This window comes from Thalassophryne amazonica, chromosome 8 (assembly GCF_902500255.1).
Source record: "Thalassophryne amazonica chromosome 8, fThaAma1.1, whole genome shotgun sequence".
Lineage (NCBI taxonomy): Eukaryota > Metazoa > Chordata > Actinopteri > Batrachoidiformes > Batrachoididae > Thalassophryne > Thalassophryne amazonica.
In genome coordinates, this window is record NC_047110.1 from 43,918,168 (window position 1) to 43,942,860 (window position 24,693).

Sequence of the window (24,693 nt, forward strand, 5' to 3'; positions counted from 1 at the left end):
AGTGGAAAAAGATGCGACAGCGGAGTGGCACCGGAACGAAGAGGCGCGATCAGAGGAACTGTGAAATACTGGTCAGTCACTATTAATAATTTCTTATGTGTCCAACCTCGTAGGTTGATCGTTAAAATTAAATTCGTTAGTTCTAAAAGCCATCATAATTATTTATAGGAAAATGTTTTATTTTTTATTTCTCAAACAAATGTTTGTGCCTGAAAACAGGTTTTGATCTTTGGTTTCATTCTATAATACTGGACTTATTTTTCTACTAAGATTTGAACTTTGAGAGTGTTTACACAGGAGAGAAAAGTGAGAAAATGTTAATGCCTGTTTGAGAAAAGTGTATAAAGTGTGTAGTGATGGGTTTTACAGCCTTAAAACATCTATAATAATTGTAAAAAATAACGCTGACTACTTCGCGGGTTTCGCCTATCGCGGGTTATTTTTAGAACCTAACTCCCGCAATAAACGAGGGACCACTGTATAGCGATTTGAAGTGACTTATGATTTGGTACTATATAAATAAATTGAATTGAAAATATTATTCTGTTTTGCAGGAAGAGAAAGTGAAGAAGCAGAAACAAAAAACAGAAAGAAAGATTTTAATAATGGATACTGATGGTTAATAATAATAATCTGATTCAATTCAGATATTGCTGTTATTCCGAGGCTTTGGAAAAATCTGTGTAAGATACAACGACTGATGAATGAATGATTGAATAGATAGATAAATGAGTCCCCCCCACCCCAGTTTGTTAACAGGACAACTCAACATGAATGAGTCAATAAATAAATCATGTCATCTTGTCAATGCTATGATCTGGTCACTCACCAAATTAAAAGGGGGTATAATAAGAATAAGATGATCAGATGTTGTTTATCTTTGATGTACCACATCGATCTAAAAAGCAATTTTCTTTTGCTTATGTAATATCCTACAAACCTATCGGCCACCTGCCATCTGCTGGATATGTCTGGGCTTATTGCAAGAAATAATAACAATCACTTGTTTGATGGAAATTAGAAGCAGGTGTGGGTGAAGTTACATGTAACTTGTTAGTTTATTTTATTGCTAAAGCTATTGTCTGTTGGCCAGCAAGAACATAACTGCTTTTTTTAACATGCCCGTATAACATCTGTCATGAGTCATCAGAGGTGAATTGACCTTGATCTTGATGTTTTCTTTTTACAATAACTCACATTTCCATTACAGACGAGGCCATTGATGTGTCACTGTGTACTCACTGTAGCACACAAAGTTGAATGTCACTGAAGACAAATTTAGGAAAATTCAGCATCAGAGATGTGAAGCATAGCTTGACAGTCTGTTTTGATATTGCTGCGTTACCACTGTGGATCGACTTATCTACCTTCAAAACAAGCTAGAGCACACATGGCAGTAATAATCATAGAAAAGTGAAAATATGTGATGGGAAATGTACGGTACATCCGGAAAGTATTCACAGTGCTTCATTTTTTCCTCATTTTGTTATGTTACAGCCTTATTCCAGATAGGATGAAAGTCATTTTTTCCCTCAAAATTCTACACACAATACCCAATCATGACAATGTGAAATATTTTTTTTTTTAGATTTTTGCAAATTTATTAAAAATAAAAAGCTAAGAAATCACATGTACATAAGTATTCACACCCTTTGTTCAATACTTTGTTGATGCACCTTTGGCAGCAATTACAGCCTCAATTCTACTTGAATATGATGCCACAAGCTTGGTGCACCTATCTTTGGGCAGTTTTGTCCATTCCTCTTTGCAGCACCTCTCAAGCTCCATCAGGTTGGATGGGGAGCGTCGGTGAACAGCCATTTTCAGATCTCGTCAGAGATGTTCAATTGGATTCAGGTCTGGGCTCTGCCTGGGCCACTCAAGGACATTCACAGAGTTGTCCTGAAGCCACTCCTTTGATATCTTGGCTGTGTGCTTTGGGTCATTGTCCTGCTGAAAGATGAACTGTCACCCCAGCCCAGGTCAAGAGCACTCTGGAGTAGGTTTTTATCCAGGATGTCTCAGTACATTGCTGCACTCATCTTTCCCTCAATCCTGACTAGTCTCACAGTTCCTGCCACTGAAAATCATCCCCACAGCATGATGCTGCCATCACTATGCTTCACTTTAGGGATGGTGCCTGGTTTCCTCCAAACATGATGCCTGGCATACACACCAAAGAGTTCAGTCTTTGTCTCATCAGATCAGAGAATTTTGTTCTCGTGGTCTGAGAGTCCTTCAGGTACCTTTTGGCAAACTCCAGGTGGGCTGCCATGTGCCTTTTACTAAGGAGTGGCTTCCGTCTGGCCACTCTACCATACAGGCCTGATTGGTGGATTGCTGCAATGATGGTTGTCCTTCTGCAAGGTTCTCCTCTCTCCATAGAGGAATGCTGGAGCTCTGACAGACTGATCATCGGGTTCTTGGTCACCTCCCTGACTAAGGCCCTTCTCCCCTGATCGCTCAATTTAGACAGGCGGCCAGCTCTAGGAAGAGTCCTGGTTTATCTGAACTCCTTCCATTTGGGATGATGTAGGTCCCTGTCCTCATTGGGACCTTCAAAGCAGCAGAAATGTTTTGTACCCTTCCCCAGATTTGTGCCTCGAGACAATCCTGTGTCTGAGGTCTACGGACAATTCCTTTGACTTCATGCTTGGTTTGTGCTCTGACATGCACTGTCAGCTATGGGAACTTATATGCAGACAGGTGTGTGCCTTTTCAAATCATGTCCAATCAACTGAATTTACCCCGTTGGACTCCAGTTAAGCTGTAGAAGCATGTCAAGGATGATCAGTGGAAACAGGATGCACCTGAGCTCAATTTTTAGCTGCATGGCAAAAGCTGTGAATACTTACGTACATGTAATTTCTTTGTTTTTTATTTTTAATTAATTTACAATAATCTAAAAAAAAACTTCTTTCACTTTGTCATTATGGGGAATAGTGTGTATAATTTGGAGTGGATGAAAATGAATTTCATCCATTTTGGAATAAGGCTGTAATGTAACAAAATGTGGAAAAAGTGAAGCACCTTGAATAAATTCCTAATGCACTGTGTGTGAGGGCTTCAAATATATGTTTAGTTTTTATGGTTTCATTACATGTTTAATAGACACAACACCTATCTACTTCCATTCCAGCACTTTGCTGTGAAAAATCAGGAAATCATTTCTCCAGGATTTTAAATTTACTGCCTTAAATTGAAGAGATGAGACAATAAAAAAAAAACAGTTTCACCTAAGTTGCACTGCTATATTTCTGTAAGGGAAATAAATGCACTCATAGAATGAAACTGGCCAGGTTGCCATGGTTATATGTGTGCATGCATGTGTGTGTGTGTGTGTGTGTTGGGTCACTGGTTAAAGTGTTAACAGTTGTACCTTATGAATTGAATTGCATCTATATCTCCTTTTTATGCTTATCGGAGAAGATTGGGGGAAAATAAAATTTCCATCTACGTATAACAGTGCCACATCATTGGTCCACTTAATTTCATGCTTGTGTAAATTTGTAAAAACTTTCAGAGCTGCAGCATACCATGTGAGAAATAACTTGGTGGAAACAAGATCACATTTCAGGCTGTTTCTCTATGTTCATTTCTGTGCAATTATGTGGGTGTTTGTTAATACAGTTTACATGTTTCATGTGGAAAATATGCAGTGAGCAAATGCATATTTCTCCTCTCAAGATTCTTAGTCATGTGATGCACATTAACATGGTCCATCTAATTTTTATTGCCTGTTTGCACTTTTTAAAGTTTGTGTGTCTACGTGCAGGGGGTGATGCAGGACGTGGAAATCCTGGTGATGCCACAGGGTTACATTTCACAGTGTCCAGATCTAAACAGAAGTGAGTCCAATTGTGTTCATGTGACTTAAAAGAAGCTTTAAAAAATGATTTACAGAGGTTATGTTGTACACCTTTTCAACAAGGTAATTGTTGAACATAAACATAAAAAAACAGATGTTGATAATTTTGCCCAAATACCCCATAGACACTGAGATGATGCATCCTAAAATATGATGATGGTAATAATAATAATAACTTATACATTATTACCTTCAGGATGTTGGGTTTCATACATCTGAAGCCTTCTGAGAGCAGTAAACACAGATCTCTGACTGAATATTTAATGATGGCATGTTGTATAGATAACCCCAACAGCCTAACCCATCTCTGTCATGTTTTTGAAATAGTTAAAAAGAATTATAAGAAAATGACATGCTTTCTCTACATAATATTTGGTCATTTTCTTTGGTATGCATGACTGCTATGGAATATGTAAAGATGTTGCACAGTGTTAAATCTAATTAATCATGTGATGAGACATCAGTTGTGTTCAGCTTCTGTGGTGGAGGATGTCTTAGGTGTACCAATTCAGGGTCTACATACTTCCCAGGGCTGTGTCCCACGAAAGTCTTCAGGCTTCAGGCCATGACACACAGCGGAAGCTGGAACATACCGTTCTGAAATGAGGATGTCGAGCTCACAGAGCATTTTGCTATTGCATTATCAGCTTTCCCTGCCCCTATCTCCTGTTACATCACAACCTTGACAGCAGCACATGACACACTAACGCAGTGATTGTAATCTGTAGTTTAGTAAAAAAAAACAACAACAATTCACTACTTATTTATACATTTGTTACAAATTTTGCTGACTTACATACATGGACTGCATACATGGAGCCCAAAAGTGTCCTTTTGTCTTACACTCAACAAAAATATAAACGCAACACTTTTGGTTTTGCTCCCATTTTGTATGAGATGAACTCAAAGATCTAAAACTTTTTCCACATACACAATATCACCATTTCCCTCAAATATTGTTCACAAACCAGTCTAAATCTGTGATAGTGAGCACTTCTTCTTTGCTGAGATAATCCATCCCACCTCACAGGTGTGCCATATCAAGATGCTGATTAGACACCATGATTAGTGCACAGGTGTGCCTTAGACTGTCCACAATAAAAGGCCACTCTGAAAGGTGCAGTTTTGTTTTATTGGGGGGATACCAGTCAGTATCTGGTGTGACCACCATTTGCCTCATGCAGTGCAACACATCTCCTTCGCATAGAGTTGATCATGTTGTCAATTGTGGCCTGTGGAATGTTGGTCCACTCCTCTTCAATGGCTGTGCGAAGTTGCTGGATATTGGCAGGAACTGGTACACGCTGTCGTATACGCCGGTCCAGAGCATCCCAAACATGCTCAATGGGTGACATGTCCGGTGAGTATGCCGGCCATGAAAGAACTGGGACATTTTCAGCTTCCAAGAATTGTGTACAGATCCTTGCAACATGGGGCCGTGCATTATCCTGCTGCAACATGAGGTGATGTTCTTGGATGTATGGCACAACAATGGGCCTCAGGATCTCGTCACGGTATCTCTGTGCATTCAAAATGCCATCAATAAAATGCACCTGTGTTCTTCGTCCATAACAGACGCCTGCCCATACCATAACCCCACCACCACCATGGGCCACTAGATCCACAACACTGACATCAGAAAACCGCTCACCCACACGACGGCACACACGCTGTCTGCCATCTGCCCTGAACAGTGTGAACCGGGATTCATCCGTGAAGAGAACACCTCTCCAACGTGCCAAATGCCAGCGAATGTGAGCATTTGCCCACTCAAGTCGGTTACGACGACGAACTGGAGTCAGGTCGAGACCCCGATGAGGACGACGAGCATGCAGATGAGCTTCCCTGAGACAGTTTCTGACAGTTTGTGCAGAAATTCTTTGGTTATGCAAACCGATTGTTTCAGCAGCTGTCCGAGTGGCTGGTCTCAGACAATCTTGGAGGTGAACATGCTGGATGTGGAGGTCCTGGGCTGGTGTGGTTACACGTGGTCTGCGGTTGTGAGGCTGGTTGGATGTACTGCCAAATTCTCTGAAACGCCTTTGGAGACGGCTTATGGTAGAGAAATGAACATTCAATACATGAGCAACAGCTCTGGTTGACATTCCTGCTGTCAGCATGCCAATTACACGCTCCCTCAAATCTTGCGACATCTGTGGCATTGTGCTGTGTGATAAAACTGCACCTTTCAGAGTGGCCTTTTATTGTGGGCAGTCTAAGGCACACCTGTGCACTAATCATGGTGTCTAATCAGCATCTTGACATGGCACACCTGTGAGGTGGGATGGATTATCTCAGCAAAGGAGAATGTGCTCACTATCACAGATTTAGACTGGTTTGTGAACAATATTTGAGGGAAATGGTGATATTGTGTATGTGGAAAAAGTTTTAGATCTTTGAGTTCATCTCATACAAAATGGGAGCAAAACCAAAAGTGTTGCGTTTATATTTTTGTTGAGTTATATATATATATATACAAATCACAGACTAATGTGAACGTTTGCTCAATAAACATTGGAAAAAAATTCACAAGTCAGCAATAAAACACTGGGAAACTAGGTAGCTAGCCTGTTGTTGACCATGATTGAAGCCATGAGTAACTGTACAATCAGTGAGGACAAAGTTGGCATTGTTGTAATATGCCATAATCTATGGTTGCAAATGCTTTTTAAAAAGTCTGTAAATAGTCTGACAGCATATATTTTATTATGTGGTTATTTCAACAGGTTAACAAGTGAATCGTTCTTCTGTTAACTTCATTAATGCTAGAGATGTTGCTTTATAGCATAATCCATATTGACTGCCTGCCAACAGTTTGTGTTTCTCGGTGACATTAAGCAACCAGTTCTTTTTTAAAACTTAGGAACAGCACAGGCCTTTAATTGGTGAACTGACTTATCCTCAGATTTATATAATGTAATAATTTTGACTGTTTTTATTTGATATGACATGTGACTGTTTTGAAAGATATGTTCCAAACTGTTAGTTTTGTAACAGTAAGACACTTTGAGTGTAAAGTGTAACAGCCTACTACAAATTCTGACTTCCGCTAACTGACAGATATGTACTTTATGAAAGCTACTTCATGAAAAGAACAAAGTTAAAACCTGACCCTTAGTAAGTAAATTATCTTTCATAATTACATGGTCACAAAGTTAAAGTTAAACAAAATTAAAATAAAATAACATAAGATGTGGCCAATTATTGTCATCTGTATGTAACAGAAAAAGTTGCAACATTTGAAAGGCTCAAACGAATTAGACTCTCTTTTCTCAGCAGCTACTGTAGGTTATTCTATAAATTAGGAGCACAACAGTAAATCACCCTGCAACCTGCTAACTTCCTTCTCACCTTTGGACACATAATAATCTTGCATACTTAGGATACAGAGCATTTAGCTGTAAATAACATTTCAGAAGATCTGCCCGATAACACACATTAAAAACAAAACCATGAAATCTTCTGCCAAGTCTTGAACCCAGTGCGGTATGCTAATATTAGTGTGATATGATTGATTCTAATCCAATTACATTTTTTCTGTATTACTCCGCATTCTGACCGGTATTCTGACAAGATGTCATTCCTGTCGACAGTCCAGCCTTCTGGATGGCTGGATGGGACATGGAACTGTTGATTTATGTGATGAGACACACAATTGGACAGAACACTGGCTGCGTGCACTGCTACGCAGATGTCATAATGGTGCTGTTCGCTGAGAGCGAGAGAAAGTTGCATACCAATGACGCCGCCGAAATGGGTGAATTTAAGCTACTATACGAAAGTATTGATGTGGATTCTGATACAGAATTACTGTTTCACATTTGATGGATTTGATCGATTTTCACACTTGATGGATTACTCTGCACCCTGACTGCTGTTGGAGTGACGCTGCCTTGACGGTAAGCCTCGCCGACCGAATTACCTACAGAAAGATAAACCGTACAAATGATGGAATTGGATTAGAATGGGAATAACCCCCTTGTGTCTGATGATTTGCGGGCGTTTGTGCTGTTATACGGTAAAGCTCAATTTGCGACCGTATAACCAGCATGAACGTTTGCAAATCATTAGACACAACAGGGTTATTCCCTAAATGTCCTAGTTTTGGTAACAACCTTTGCATCTGCATGTTGAACCATTTGAAGACTTCTTATGGTATGATCTGGCAGACCAAAAACCACAACATTACATTCCTCCATTTTGGAAGAGACAAATGCATGAACCAGTGTCTCTGCATTTGTCACCAGCATAATAGGTTGAGATTTGATCAATGCTGTCAGAGCATTGATCAAGAGTTGCACCAAGTGATTGTAAACTATGGCACTGTACAATCTGCAAAATACAAAACAAGGGGAAGGACAAGGACAAGCAATCACCAAACCCACCAGTGACCCAACAAGTGCAGGAGACTGTAAACAAAACAACTGAAGGAGTGACAACTCAATTAGAACTGGTCAAGAAAGCCTGTGCTGAAGTCGCCAGAAGCCCCCATACGCTGACAGTTACAATCAATAGCAAAGTAATAATAGGGAAGACTCCGAGCAACATGACTGACTCAAAACCACATAACATGGTCAGGGTAGTAAGGGTGGAACTACTGGAGAGTGACATAATTCAAGAATAGCATCTAAATGTTATTGTGCAGGGTCTACCTGAGGCAAGCGACAACTCCAACATACAGGCCTTACAGCAAATGATCAAGTAGGAATTCAATCTAGTGGTCAAACCTGAGAAGGCAGTGAGGCTCCTCCAATCTAAAGAAGGATGCCCAATGCTACTCTAGCTCATGTTTAGTTGCCTGACCAACAAGAAAGAGATCCCACACAGAGCCACGGATCTATGCAACACCAAAGGATCTACATCTAACCAGATCTCATTCTGAAACAATTGAAACAAGCAAAAAAAAACTTGTGGAACCAGATATGACAGCTAAGAACAGAAAACCCGGGGAAGAAGAAGGGCATCATCTGAAACAGCTACGTAATAGAAATGTAAAAGCCAAACTGCAACCAAAACTCAGACAACTGAAATTCATCTATTGCAGAATCCACAATTCTCTCCTGAGCAAAATAGACAAACTACGGACAGGTGTATCAAACAGCAAGCGCCACATTGTCTCTCTGACACAGTTTTAAGGTCAAACTCTTGCAAAGATTAATCGGGTCTCATTGACCCATACCCCTAGGTCTTTACCTACTAAGTACGTATAACTACAGACACAAAATTCAATACCATTATTTCTGCCGGTCTCATTACCTTCATAGGTAACTACTGATATGAAAGAGCTGAGTTATCATTGTGATATTGCCATTGAATGGGCTAATGACCACCATCTCAGTCTTGTCAGAGTTCAACAGTAAAAAGTTAGATTAAACCCAGTTTTTCAATGCAAGGAAGCAAGAGTAATTCCATTATATGACAAATGCCACCAGCATTCACGGGCATGTAAAGTTATGTGCGATCAACATAACTGTAATGCCATAGTTACATATAATGTATATCAAACATCCTGTTTGATGTGAAAATGGCAGGGGCCTAGAACAGAACCCATTGGTACACCATATTTTACTGGAGAAATATAGATATTATGCCAGTATAAAAGGCGCACTTTGGGTGATCAGAGATCTTGACCACAGGATCACCTAGATAGGTCAATTTTGGATTGGTTCCAATTTTGAGTACCTGTGAAGACATCTAATGCACACAATATAGTGACACCATGTCCTGTCATACCTTGTATTAGAATTTCACAAAACAAATTTTAAATCTCTCCTATGCCAGTTGTCTGAGGTATTCATGACACCATTCCATTCCTATCTTGTTACTTAAGCTCAATAACTAGTATAATAAGGATGAATCATTGTTTGAATCTTATGTAAAACATTGTCGATCTGTCTGCTTGAACTCTTTCAGGTTTTTTTATTTTTATTTTACATTATGATATCATCTTATGCAGTGTTGTAAAGTATGCTTTGTCTTGTACCCCAGCATGCCCAACCTGCAATGACTTCCATGGACTTGTGCAGAAAATCATGGAACTGCAGGATATCCTTGCTAAAACATCCAGCAAGGTAATGGAATGTGATATAACCCATCTCTATTTAACATTTAGTCCAAATGGAGCTACATTTAAAACCATTAATGCCATTTTAAATGCACTGATAGACTTGCAGATTGTGGTTTTGCATAAAATGTCCATTTGTAATGCTTTTAAATGTGCTTCTGTCATTAACATTCACTGCAACAGGCAGTCAAGGACATATTAACATTGGACACTGGCTGTTGTGAAAGTCTTTTCTGTACTATGACTGCATGTTAGAAGGTGCTAATTGTGTTTAATGACATACAATGCATTTGGAAAGTATTCACAGCACTTTTCCATATTTTGTTATGTTACAGCCTTATTCCAAAATGAATGAAATTCTTTTTTTCCCTCAAAGTTCTACACACAACACCCCATAATGACAGTGTGAAAAAGGGTTTGTTTGTTTGTTTGTTTTTTTAAAGATTTTTGCAAATTTATTAAAAAAAAACAACAACTAAGACATCACATGTACATACATATAAATATTCACAGCCTTTGCCATGAAGCTCAAAATTGAGCTTAAGTGCATCCTGTTTACACTAATCATTTACCCCAGGTGGAGTGCACCTGGGGTAAATTCAGTTGATTGGACATTATCTGGAAAGGCACACACCTGTCTACATGTAAGGTCTCATAGTTGACAGTGCATGTCAGAGCACATACCAAGTATGAAGTCAAAGAAATTGCCTGTAGGTCTCAGAGACAGGATTGTCTCAAGGCACAAATCTGGGGAAAAGTACAGAAACATTTCTGCTGCTTTGAAGGTCCCAATGAGCACAGTGACCTCCATCATCTGTAAAATTCAGATTCACCAGGACTCTTCCTAGAGCTGGCTGCCTGTCTAAACTGAGCAATCTGGGAGAAGGGCCTTAGGAAGGTGACCAAGAACCCCATGGTCACTCTGTCAGCGCTCCACCATTCCCCTGTGGAGAGAGGGAAGCCACTACGTAGTAAAAGACACATGGCAGCCCACCTGGAGTTTGGTAGAAGGCACCTGAAGGACTATCAGACCATGAGAAACAAAATTCTCTGGTCTGATGAGACAACTTTTTTGCGTGAATGCCAGTCATCATGTTTGGAGGAAACCAGGCACCATCCCTACAGTGAAGCATGGTGGTGGCAGCATCATGCTGTGGGGATGGTTCTCAGCAGCAAGAACTGGGAGACTAGTCAGGATTGAGGGAAAGATGAATGCAGCAATGTACAGAGACATCCTGGATGAAAACCTGCTCCAGAGTGCTCTTGACCCTAAACACACAGCCAAGATAACAATGGAGTGGCTTCAGGACTACTCTGTGAATGTGCTTGACTGGTCCGGCCAGAGCCCAGATCTGAATCTGAATGAATGTCTGTGGAGAGATCTGAAAATGGCTGTGCACCAACGTTCCCCATCCAACCTGATGGAGCTTGAGATATGCTGCAAAGACGAATGAGCAAAACTGCCCAAAGATAGGTGCACCAAGCTTGTGGTATCATATTCAAGAAGATTTCAGGCTGTAATTGCTGCCAAAGATGCATCAGCAAAGTATTGAACAAAGGGTGTGAATACTTGTGTACCTGCGAGTTCTTAACCACATGTTATGTTACCACATAACAAAATGTGGAAAAAGTAAAGTGCTGTGAATACTTTCCCGGATGAACTGTAGTTCTGATGCCACTGGGTTGCTATTGAAGCAATGAATACTGAACATGAATATAAAGACAACAAGCCTGACTCTTCTCTCCCTTTTTGCCTTTGTTTGTTGGGGGGAATGGCATGAGCAGCTGTCCAGGGCGGAGGAGAAGATGAATGGGCTTGATGGCTGCTATTGTGAGAGAACCTGCAACGTCAAGGGGGTCATCTACAGGGAGGACGAAGGATGGACAGATGGCTGCAGGAACTGCACATGCACGGTGCGGATTCATGCACAGCTCTGTTTCTGTGTGTGGGAGGGCTGGGGGTGCAGGTGCGCCATTGTTGGAAGCTTGTATTCATATTGTTCGCTCACATTAAAGCAGAGTTGTCCCAGTTAACAAAGACAGTGTGTCAGAAAACCTCCACAGTGTTCAGGATTAGAGTCATCACAATTGTATTGCTTAGTAATGCTTCATTTTCTCTGGGGTCTACTTTGCTAAGCTGTAAGTGTGAATAATTGCAAAAAAAGAAAGAAAAGCGAGAGAATTAGAAGTGGCTGGAGATCTGGGCTTGTACCACATCAACAAACAGATTTCACCCCTTGTCAGTCTTCTCAGGTTTGGAACATGAAACTCATTTACTGCTGCTAGAACTCTTCTGTTAGCCGATGAGATCCTTTAGCGCACCACGTACTCTGCATAGAAAAAATAGGAAATCAGAGATCTCTCAGTACAACTAATTGCTCTTGACAGATGATAATTATCATCAGGGATTTGTTCTGCCCACTCTTCCAGTGAAGTCACTGCAGTCCCTGGGAATGGTTTGTTGCTCTTTCCTGGGTGCAATTAAGAAATTAGATGGGATATGTTCCTCACCTTATGCGTGGCAATTACCCGGGACCTTTAAAATTTAAAGGTCACGCATTAAGATGTTATCAATTATGTGAATCAAGTTCTCAGATGTTACTGTCACAGAGCATTCATCCATGGAAGAAATGTTAATTACTGTCACAGCCGGAGAAAATGAGTGAGCATGTGAAGATGTACAGGACATATAAAGGTTGCTATGGAGAGTTCTGCCCTTTTTCCAACAATTTGGAACCTAATTAACAGCCACTTTACCCGGAACTATCTTTAACATGAATTATGTGCAGCGGGTTCTCTGATTTCATTTATACCATACTACAATTACAATAAAATTTACGTCTATTTACAAAGTTGTGTTAGCTTGTGGCTCAGAGGCGCATAAATTATTTTTGGTTGCGTTTCTTTACTAAAACTTGTTTTCTTGGTGTCATTTCAGATAGGATTGCTATTTTTACCAGGCAGACACATTCAAAATAGACAAATTCCAGTTTGACATATTACAAAAATGGAATATATGTTCACAAATATGCATTGTCATGTTTTATTTTTACAAATTAAGGAAAATGAAAAATTAAGGAAAATGAAAAATATTGCAAATAAGGATAAATATTTAAAGTATTCACCTTATTCAGGAAGTCAGTGTGCGTGGCTCCATTTTGTCAAACAACTTCCGGTTTGCTGCTGTGTCTGATAATTAACGACGTGGGAACACAGTACGCTAGAAGTGTCCAAACATGAGCAGCATTAATTGTTCAGTTCGTGAGTGCCACAACAACTGGAAGAAGAGGAAACTATCGCTTTCAGAACAATGTTTTGAACATGGAAAGGAGAGATCTGAGTGCTGTGGACGAGCATTTAACTTGTTCCCTTCTCCATTGAGAGATGAGGATCTCCAGTGCTGGCTACAGGCGCTGAATTTGAAAAATCCACCCAAACGTCCCTATGTCTGTTTTTTTTATTTTATGGAGAAAAAACCCCACACCACTGGATTTTTACCCAGTGAAATGGTTGGACTATAACGCTCCATTGAAGAAGCCACGGCAGATGCTAGTGACATAAACGGGTAAGCTGTGTTTTTAGCGTTAGCTGCTATCTTATTTACAAATTTTCTGGCATTTGATACAACCAAGCACTGCATATGAAACTCCATACGTGTATTAATGTTACGTAATCTTGGCATTACAGTGGTACTACTTGTCGGGTAGTATTTTAACTTGATTGTGCTTTTATATGAGCTCTGCACCGCTGTGCGGCACGGAGCTCGTAGTTCCTCATAGCCAAACCGTCTGTGCCGAGTGAAAACACAAAGTAGTTAAAAATAATCGAGGGCCACTTTTTCATATCATCTTCCCACTCTGTTATGACCCGTGGGTGAGTCAGAGTCATTCCCTTTGAGCTTTTCAAAAAGGTTTTTGTTTCTACCCATGTAATATCTTCCATTGTTCTATATTGAAAACACTGCTCACTGGAAGTCCTAAGACAAAATGGAAATGCCTCTGTTATAAAAGTGGGCGGTGCTGAATAAGGTGAATACCATTGATTGGATAGGGTTCATGGTTATGGGTTTGGGGTTGTTGTTAAAATTAATATTCAAGGTTGGGGTTAACATTTGGCCTCTTTGTTGATAAATTTATCTAACTGAAATTTGTCTATCAGGAGGCCCCGGGGAAGACCCAGGACACGCTGGAGGGACTACGTCTCTCGGCTGGCTTGGGAACGCCTCGGGGTTCCCCCGGAGGAGCTGGGGGAGGTGTGTGTGGATCGGGAGGTCTGGGCGGCTTTGCTTGAGCTGCTGCCCCCGCGACCCGACTCTGGATAAAGTGGAAAAAAATGGATGGATGAATGGATGGAATGGAATTAAACTTTTTTGTTTCAGGTGGTGCTGCTTCCAGCTGAAACAACACTGAAAGGCTTTATTTTGACTCATCCTCAGTAGGCTTAATGTTTTCAGTGATACTGTTAGGACCATGAGTAGTGATAATTGGATAATAACACCAATTTGACCATTTTTGCTCAGTGTGCTATGCACAATGGATTTCAAATAAAACATTCAAGGCATGATTTATAGCTTCAGTTTGAGAGTATTCGCAAAAAGTGCAGAAATTGCAGCCAGTTACAATTGTGATGGGTAGTTTGCATACATTATGATGGGCATGAATGTCATGGTAATTTTGGGATTTAATTGGTAGAGTTATTTTAAATTGGTCGGTTTGCTGGCATGGACCTGGCTTTTAAGCGTAGTCCACAAATTTTCAATAGGGTTGAGGTCGGGGCTTTGGGAAGGCCATAGCAGAAGCTTGATGCTAGCCTCCTTTATCCAACCCACAACCAGTTTTGATGTGTGTTTGGGATCATTGTCCTGTTGGAACACCCAATTGTGGCCATGTTTCAACTGTGTAGTATTTGATTTGAGGTGGTGTTGATGAATTTTGAGGTAGTCTTCCTTCCAAATTATTCCATCCACTTTGTGCAATTCACCAGTACCACTGGCAACAAAACAGCCCCAGAGCGTGATGCCACCACCACGATGCTTGACAGCTGGTGCAGCTTTCTTAGGTTTGAAAGCCTCACCTTTACTCCTCCAAACATACCTCTCGTCACAATGGCCAGATAGCTCAATCTTTGTCTTGTCTGACAAAAAAAAACCCTTTGTCCAAAAAGCATTTGGCTTGTTCATGTGGGCAACTGCAAATTTCAGTTTTGCTTGAAGGTGCTGATTTTGGAGAAGGGCCTTCTTTCTTGGTTGGCACCCTCTCAATCCATGTTGATGTCAAACTCACTTCACTGTGGACAGTGACGCTGGTGCTGCAGCAGTTTCCAGTTGGTGGCAGGCTTGGGCCTTGGTTGGTAATGGGTTGTTCCTGAACATCCTAACCAGTTTCCTTCTTCCAGACCTTGACAAAGTGTTGACACATCTGACTAACTTGTAGTTGCGTGCAGTTGTTTGAACGGACGATCTTGGAATCTGTAATTGTTTAGAAATGGTTCCAAGAGACCTTTGCAAATTACTTAAATCTGCAATTCTCCTTCTTAGATCTTTGCTGAGTTCCTTGAACTTTCCCATTGTTCTGAGTATTGGTCAGTCCAATGAATGCTGTCAAACACATCCTTTTTATGCAAAGTGAAACTACTAGTTGTAGTCAGTCATGCTCGCTAATGAGGAGTAACTATTAAGGACACTGTAGAACCTTCAGTACCACTTATTAAAAACTTTAAGTGAATTTAAGTGAATTTGACCCTGCATGTATAATAGTCACCCTGTGCAATGATGTATGCTGTACAGTCATCCCACCCTGGCAAAAGAACCGTTCAAGGACATCATTAACAGCTCAAAATGACCATGACATTCATGCCCATGATGAGCATATGTCTGATTACAATGGTATGTACAAGTAACAGTGGCCAGCAGTACTGTGATTAGCAAAAAGGCTTCACATGAAAAGTAATAGAAATGTCTGTCTTTATTATATTTTGCTTTGTTAAAACATGCCAACATGTCCCAAAATAGGAGGTTCACTGGTCTTCACATTTATCTATCAGAAAAAAAAAGAAAATTGGAGTTGAACATGCAATAGTATTTGCAGATTTGCTTCAGCAATCCCACTCCTTGAGATAACTGTGATTACATGTACAACCCCTGGCAAAAATTATGGAATCACCGGCCTCGGAGGATGTTCATTCAGTTGTTTAATTTTGTAGAAAAAAAGCAGATCACAGACATGACACAAAACTAAAGTCATTTCAAATGGCAACTTTCTGGCTTTAAGAAACACTATAAGAAATCAAGAAAAAAGATTGTGGCAGTCAGTAATGGTTACTTTTTTAGACCAAGCAGAGGAAAAAAATATGGAATCACTCAATTCTGAGGAAAAAATTATGGAATCACCCTGTAAATTTTCATCCCCAAAACTAACACCTGCATCATATCAGATCTGCTCGTTAGTCTGCATCTAAAAAGGAGTGATCACACCTTGGAGAGCTGTTGCACCAAGTGGACTGACATGAATCATGGCTCCAACACGAGATATGTCAATTGAAACAAAGGAGAGGATTATCAAACTCTTAAAAGAGAGTAAATCATCATGCAATGCTGCAAAAGATGTTGGTTGTTCACAGTCAGCTGTGTCTAAACTCTGGACCAAATACAAACAACATGAGAAGGTTGTTAAAGGCAAACATACTGGTAGACCAAGGAAGACATCAAAGCGTCAAGACAGAAAACTTAAAGCAATATGTCTCAAAAATCGAAAAATGCACAACAAAACAAATGAGGAACGAATGGGAGGAAACTGGAGTCAACGCCTGTGACCGAACTGTAAGAAACCGCCTAATGGAAATGGGATTTACATACAGAAAAGCTAAACGAAAGCCATCATTAACACCTAAACAGAAAAAAAACAAGGTTACAATGGGCTAAGGAAAAGCAATCGTGGACTGTGGATGACTTGGATGAAAGTCATATTCAGTGATGAATCTCGAATCTGCATTGGGCAAGGTGATGATGCTGGAACTTTTGTTTGGTGCCGTTCCAATGAGATTTATAAAGATGACTGCCTGAAGAGAACATGTAAATTTCCACAGTCATTGATGATATGGGGCTGCATGTCAGGTAAAGGCACTGGGGAGATGGCTGTCATTACATCATCAGTAAATGCACAAGTTTACGTTGATATTTTGGACAATTGAAAGGATGTTTGGGGATGATGAAATCATTTTTCAAGATGATAATGCATCTTGCCATAGAGCAAAAACTGCAAAAACATTCCTTGCAAGAAGACACGTAGGGTCAATGTCATGGCACAGGGTCAATGTCAACGAGCAGATCTGATATGATGCAGGTGTTAGTTTTGAGGATGAAAATTTACAGGATGATTCCATAATTCTTTCCTCAGAATTGAGTGATTCCATATTTTTTTCCTCTGCTTGGTCTAAAAAAGTAACTGTTACTGACTGCCACAATTTTTTTCCCCTGATTTCTTATAGTGTTTCTTAAAGCCAGAAAGTTGCCATTTGAAATGACTTTAGTTTTGTGTCATGTCTGTGATCTGCTTTTTTTCTACAAAATTAAACAACTGAATGAACATCCTCCAAGGCCAGTGATTCCATAATTTTTGCCAGGGGTTGTACCCACTGGTCATGAAAAGCTGGGGTACAGAGAATATTTTGGGGGCACACCAAAAATGATCTCAGTAACTCACCAGTAATTAACATTATTGTTTTATCTCTTATTTGTAGGTGGCAAAAATAGAATTTGAACATTGAGCCACAGGAGATTCAAGCTGGTGTGACATAATTCTTTCAAAGTCACAGTTTCATGAGTCAAAAACAGTGTAGTAAAATTTTGCCAGTTAATGTTTTTGTTAGATGCTGATACTGAAAATAAAAACACAATAAACAACAGTTATGCATGTATCACAAGTCGAGACAACGCCAGAAATTGAAAAACAGTCAAGACACTATCTCAAAACTACATAAACTCACAACTAATTGAAAAATAATCTGCAAGAACAAAAAATGACATAAGAGCTGTAGCTGCTTGTGATGTGAACAGTCACACATCGGCGACAAGATTTTTTTAGTGACAGTCGAGTGACTGGTGGATACGGCCCTCGCAACTGTGCAGCTTAAAGGGACATCTGTAAATTACTGCGTGACGAAACATTAAGTTGTAAAAATGTTCATATTTCAGAGAATGTAATTAATATTTTACACCTGAATCATCCACCTGTGAGACCACTCGGTCTCAAACCAATTCCAATGAAGTTGGGACGTTGTGTAAAATGTAAATAAAAACAAAATACAATGATTTGCAAATCCTCTTCAACCTGTGTTCATTTGAATACACCACAAAGACAAGACATTTAATGTTCAAATTGATAAACTTTATTGTTTTTGTGCAAATATTTGCTCATTTTGAAATGGATTTGCAACACGTTTCAAAAAAGCTGGGACAGTGGTATGTTTACAACTGTGTTACATCACCTTTCCTTCTAACAACACTCAATAAGCGTTTGGGAACTGAGGACACTAATTGTTGAAGCTTTGTAGGTGGAATTCTTTCCCATTCTTGCTTGATGTACGACTACAGTTGTTCAACAGTCCGGGGTCTCCGTTATCGTATTTTGCGCTTCATAATGTGCCACACATTTTCAATGGGCAACAGGTTTGGACTGCAGGCAGACCAGTCTAGTACTCGCACTCTTTTACTATGAAGTCACGCTGTTGTAACACGTGCATTGTCTTGGCATTGTCTTGCTGAAATAAGCAGGGACGTCCCTGAAAAAGACGTTGCTTGGATGGCAGCATGTGTTGCTCAAAAACCTGGATGTACCTATCAGCATTGATGGTGCCATCACAGATGTGTAAGTTGCCCATGCCATGGACACTAACACACCATAACATACCATCACAGATGCTGGCTTTTGAACTTTGCACTGCTAACAATCTAGACAGTCTTTTTCCTCTTTTGTCCAGAGGACACGACGTCCATGTTTTCCATAAACAATTTGAAATGTGGACTCACCAGACCACAGCACACTTTTCCACTTTGTGTCTCTCCATTTCAAATGAGCTCAGCCCAGAGAAGGCGGCAACGTTTCTGGATGTTGTTGATGTATGGCTTTCGCTGTAGCGATGAAATGTGTTAACTGACAATGGTTTTCTGAAGTGTTCCTGAGCCCACACGGTAAGATCCTTTACACAATGATGCTGGTTTTTAATGCAGTGCCGCCTGAGGGATCGAAGGTCACGGGCATTCAATGCTGGTTTTCAGCCTTGCCGCTTACGTTTAGAAAGTTCTCCAGATTCTCTGAATCTTCTGATTATATTATGGACTGTAGATGATGGAATCCCTAAATTCCTTGCAATTGAAGGTTGAGAAACATTGTTCTTAAACTGTTGGACTAGTTTTTCACACAGTTCTTCACAAAGTGGTGATCCTTACCCCACCTTTACTTGTGAATGGCTGAGCCTTTTGGGGATGCTCCTTTTATATCCAATCATGACGCTCACCTGTTTCCAATTAACCTGTTCACCTGTGGAATGTTCCAAACAGGTGTTCTTTGAGCATTCATCAACTTTCCTAGTCTTTTGTTGCCCTGCCCCAGCTTTTTTGAAATGTGTTGCAGGCATCTATTTCAAAATGAGCAGATATTTGCACAAAAACAAAAAAAGTTTATCAGTTTGAACATTAAATATCTTGTCTTTGTGGTGTATTCAATTGAATATAGGTTGAAGAGGATTTTCAAATCATTGTATTCTATTTTTATTTACATTTCACACAACGTCCCAACTTCATTGGAATTGGGGTTGCACACACACACACACACACACACACACACACACACACACACACACACACACACACACACACACACACACACACACACACACACACACACACACACACACACACACTGGGTAGTACTTCAGAGTTCCTTGACAATCATTCCTCATCATGAATATCTTTTATTCCACACTCTGATTTCTGCGACTGTGTTTTGAACATGAGTTAGGGCACAGTCATTTTTTGTGTGTGGGCAGCTGTCACCTGACAACAGCACAAATTTATAAATACTTGTAAACTGAGATTATTGTTATTATTATTTTTTTTTAATCCAGATCAGTCAGAGCTCCGTGTGAGTTTACTTGCTGTGTGTGAACTGCAGAGTGACACTGACAGCAATCGTGACTGCATTACTTTAGCAACCCATGTGGATAAGGCGCAAATGAGGGTTGCCACATATAGTAATAAGGTTCTCTTGTCATTGTTGAGAACGAGCTGTAGCACATAGTTAGTGACAGATCACAGATTGGATCTGATCACTTCCTGTATATATGAAATGTGGGGAGTCAATCATTGAGATCAGTTTTGGATCAGGTATGCAATAAATCCCTATTGAACTGGCAGTTTGAACAAAGCTTAAGGGGATTCAGAAACCAGTGTGGTTTTGATTACTTCGTGTGAAATCCAGAAAAGTTCCTAAACTAGTTCCAGCAATAAAGAAGGTTTTTTATTGTAGGAGATGAATAACATCAATCATTTGTCTTGTTTACCGATGTTCTGTTTTGTCTTCCTTTACCAGAATGGCACGGTACAATGCGAGGCCATCTCCTGCCCTCCCCCTCAGTGCCCAGCGGGCACAGCACCTGCCTATGTAAAGGGTGCCTGCTGCAAAGAGTGCCAGCGTGAGTGGATTACCCTTAACCTTGTAACCCTCCTACACTCTTACAGTCATGTACACATAAGAATCATTTCCACATCCCAAAATTTAGAGCTCACATGACGCCTTCACAAGCACCGCCTCACAGTTGACCAGAGATCCTTTGTGTTGCTAAGCTACCTCCTAACGTAGGTCTCGAGATGGCGCCATCTTTTCACATATACATGGAGAAATCAATTATTCACAAGCTGCCTTCCAGACACAGACGGTCACCAGTCACACAGGCAGGAGCCAGGAAATCTGGGATCAGCGTGTGTGATGCTGAGCAGGTCCTATTTATGGGAAGCATGGTGAGGTGAAGGCAGAAATATTCAGTGCATGAAGTGGTGCACTCTCATTGCCAATAGTATCTCCTCCAGTGTCATTTTTCTGACAGATGTTCTTACAGGTTAAATAATTCTGTTTCATCGTATATCCGCAGAGAGGGTCTGTCTTTTCCACAACATTCTGAGTTCAGCAATGAACTCTTGTTAGCCTCTTCACCAGAATTCTTTTGATTCCCTGCTCAATGGAAACACATCTCAGAAGATATTAGCTTTTTTTCACCCAATGCTCTTCAGAAATTAACCCAAATTAACCTTTGCTTTTCAATTTTTCTAAGTAATTAGATTCTCTCGTCATTTTTGGGAACAAGATGTAACATGTGCATAGTTTGTTAAGTTCAATTCCATTAAGATGCTATTTGCTGCTTTTTATTATTTATTATTTTATTTCCTCCTACATTTTAATTGGTGAATTGGAAACTTTATAATTGCCCAGGTCTCCCTTGCAAAAGAGATCTCAATGGGACCAACCTTGTTAAATTTAAAGTAAGTCCCTTCAGCTGCTACCTTGTTTTCACTTGGGGTCGCCACAGCAGATCCGAAGTGGGTCTGCATGTTGATTTGGCATAAGTTTTACGCTGGATGCCCTTCCTGACGCAGCTCCACATTACATGGAGAAATGGGGCAGGGGAAGGGTTTGAACCAGGAATCTTCTGGACTTAAACTAAGCGCACTATCCAGTTAGCTTCATAAAATTACTGCATATTCAACTCTGAAGTTTTGGCTTCTAATTAATGCAGGTGGGGGCCGGTGAGCTTACTATTTTGGGTCATGCTGGCATCTTTTAACATGTAAAACGGCCATAACATAAACTAAAAACAGACACGCCTATCAATATCAATTATTTCATATGTGTCTATGGTCTGTGGTCTATGGTCTGTGTCTACGGTCTCTCTGTTCTTCATTTTTGTGATCAGGCCTCTGAGTTGTCATTATGTTTCCCCCCGTCTTGAATTCTCCTTGTCTTTTTGTTTTCTTGCACATCAGTTTTCATTCTGTGTTTCTTAGGTTTATCATGTTTTGTCCCCTGGTTTGCACTTGGTTCACTTTTGAGTTCCATGTTGATTTTCTGCGTGTGTTCAGGATTTAGTTTTTGTTTATTTTGCAGTTCTTGTTGGGGTTTGTTTTTTGAAATGCCTCCTTATTTGTTCTTGGTCTTCATGTTAGTTTTTCCACTGTTGCACGTTGTTCACTTTTGAGTTCTATGTTTGTTTTTGCATCATGTCTGTTTTTGCATAATGTCTGTTTGGATATGTATTTTGGTTTTATGATTTTTCTTCTTCTTAGGTTATGTTTTGTTATTGCTATGTTTTGTATCTACTCACCCTTAGATGTCTGTTTAGTTTCGAGTCACTTTTTGATTGTTAGTTTGTCATGTGAACTTTGACCTTGTATCCATAATTTGCACACCTCTTGTTCATTCGTTCTTTTAAGCCCTCACCTTTTTCCTGTTTGTTGCCAGTGCCTTCGTTTGGTCCCTCCTTTGTATGTAACTCGTAAGTACCTTCAGAGTCTGTGTGATTTCTTGTTGTTTCTTTGCTGGGTTTTTGGTGTTTGATCATTTTTGTTGTGACCCTCCTCGTAGGGTTTTGTTCTGTGTTTTATTGGACTTGCTGAGGCTTGTAATTTCTATAATGGTGTTGTGGGTATCTTGTGGCTCTCCTCACCCATCTTCTTTGTGCTTGATCATCCAATTTTTGATGGTTGCCTGCTCTAGACATAGACTTGGCAGCCTTACGTGTTTAAACTTGTGCTTGGCATCCACTCTCTGCGTGACAGTGATTAATGCCCATGCAGTCGTTTTGCTCCCACGGATAAAATGGCTTTGGGGAAGATGATTTGAAATGACAACTGCTACCTGAAGGAATTATTTCAACCTGGTGATGATGTGACTCAACGATGGTTCTGCCCTACGTCACTGACAGCCACATATAGCACTTTGCACATATCGTATCTGCAAATCTCACTCTGCTTCTTCTTGTGCAAGCTGCCTTCTCTTCAGAGCGCTCTCACCACGCACTCCCACATGTTGTTGCCATTCGTTCCTCGCCTTCTCTAACAAATAAAACAAGGTTTTATTCTATATCCATGAGGAGCCATTAGGCCTGGATTCTAATCTGCAGAACAGAGGCTTAAAATACAATATGACTCCAAGCGCGCTGTTGTATTGCACAAATACAAACATGTAGCAGGTAATCCCCTTAAACTCAACACCCCTGCGCTCCCTTATCTCAACGAGGTAGATGAACATGCAGTTAATTACCGAAGCTCTGACATCGGAGAGAAGAGCTGCTGTAAAGTTTTCCCAACCACAAAGACATGATTTGCTCTCCAAATTAAAGTCTTATCTTGCAGCACAAAGCCTTGTGTGTAGAAGCCCCAAGTCTGTTTTTTTGATGGTCAGTCAAGTAAAACGTCAAATAGGTGTTTCAGAGGTCCCCCGCTTTCATGATGCACTGCTTTGTGATATGACCTGACCCATGGTGTCAATCATTTCTCTCAGTTCTTATCAGTGTGCGTCTGGCTGACCCCAAATGTTCTGTGTAGGCATTCTGCTTGTGTAATTACTATTATTGTACGTGACTACAAAGATAAGAGCAAGGTTCACATTGTTCTGCAGATATCTCTGCATTCCCTCTCCATGTTATTCCAGAACCTTTTTTAAATTATTTGCATAATATAGTAAAAATGTCAGGGCTGGTGGTGGTTTGACGCAAGAAGCAGTAGGGGACCAATGCAAACTCACAGACATGGCTGGTTGTGGAGAATAAGTAGCTTTATCTGATGACCAGGCGGCGGGTTCGGTACATGTGAAGTCAGACATACAGGCAGAGGTATCAGACATGGAACAGGCTCGGTCGGGGTCAAAAAACAAGCAGAGTTCGTACCAGCAGTGTCAAAGAGTATAACAGGCAGGGTAAAGGCAGAGTAACAGGCAGAGTTCAGGTCTATGGTGAGGCAGAGGACGGAGTACACAAGCAAGGTCAAAAAACACTAGCCTGCAAACTGGACAGGACGAGAGGCGAGAGAGTGATCAAAGTCAACAATCAGGCAGTAAGCTGTGGAACTGTGAGGGTTTTAATGAGGAGCAAACTAATCAGGTAGATGTGAAGCAGGTGTGTGGAAGGTTCTGGAAATAGATGTGGTTAAGTGAACAAAGAAAAGGGAAGAAAGGCAAGAGAGTGCGGGAGGGCAAAACAAAGCAGTGCAAAGCAAGAGAAGTGAGTGACAGAAAAAATAACTGTGAGAAACATGACGTGCTCAAATAATTAATGTGAGCAAAACAAAAGGGGCAGAACTAAGAAATATTGACTAGTCTAAAGAGGGAAAAAACAAGGAACTTAATATTAAACCAAACTAGGACAAAACACTGGTTGAGACAAAAGAGAACACAATAACTGATGAAGGCAAAACAAACTATTGGTTAAACTGCAAATGAACAAAATCTGGTGAATACAGAATAATGCAATTAACAAAACAAGATAACCGATAAACAGAAAATGCAATGACTAATGGAACATAATCAGATAAGCAACACTGAAGATAAATAATAAAAACCTGTGACCAAGCATATACAATAAATTTGATAAACTCATGATAAAAAATGAAACACAAACTGGCAGGACAAAACTAGAATGGAACTGAATCATGACAAAAGAATACAAAGTGACAAAGAAACAAAGTGACAAAGCAAAATGGAAAACAGAATAAACA

At 40.2% G+C, this 24,693-nt stretch overlaps 1 protein-coding gene across 1 annotated transcript in view; it reads left to right on the forward strand.

Moving 5' to 3' along the window:
• Nucleotides 1-24,693, forward strand: part of nell2a (neural EGFL like 2a) — a 392,213-nt gene that overhangs the window by 86,248 nt on the left and 281,272 nt on the right. Inside the window, exons 6-9 of the mRNA XM_034176080.1 lie at nucleotides 3,776-3,848; nucleotides 9,857-9,939; nucleotides 11,718-11,846; nucleotides 20,519-20,621. Coding sequence (XP_034031971.1) covers nucleotides 3,776-3,848; nucleotides 9,857-9,939; nucleotides 11,718-11,846; nucleotides 20,519-20,621 — 388 coding nt within the window. The remainder of the gene's footprint in view (nucleotides 1-3,775; nucleotides 3,849-9,856; nucleotides 9,940-11,717; nucleotides 11,847-20,518; nucleotides 20,622-24,693) is intronic.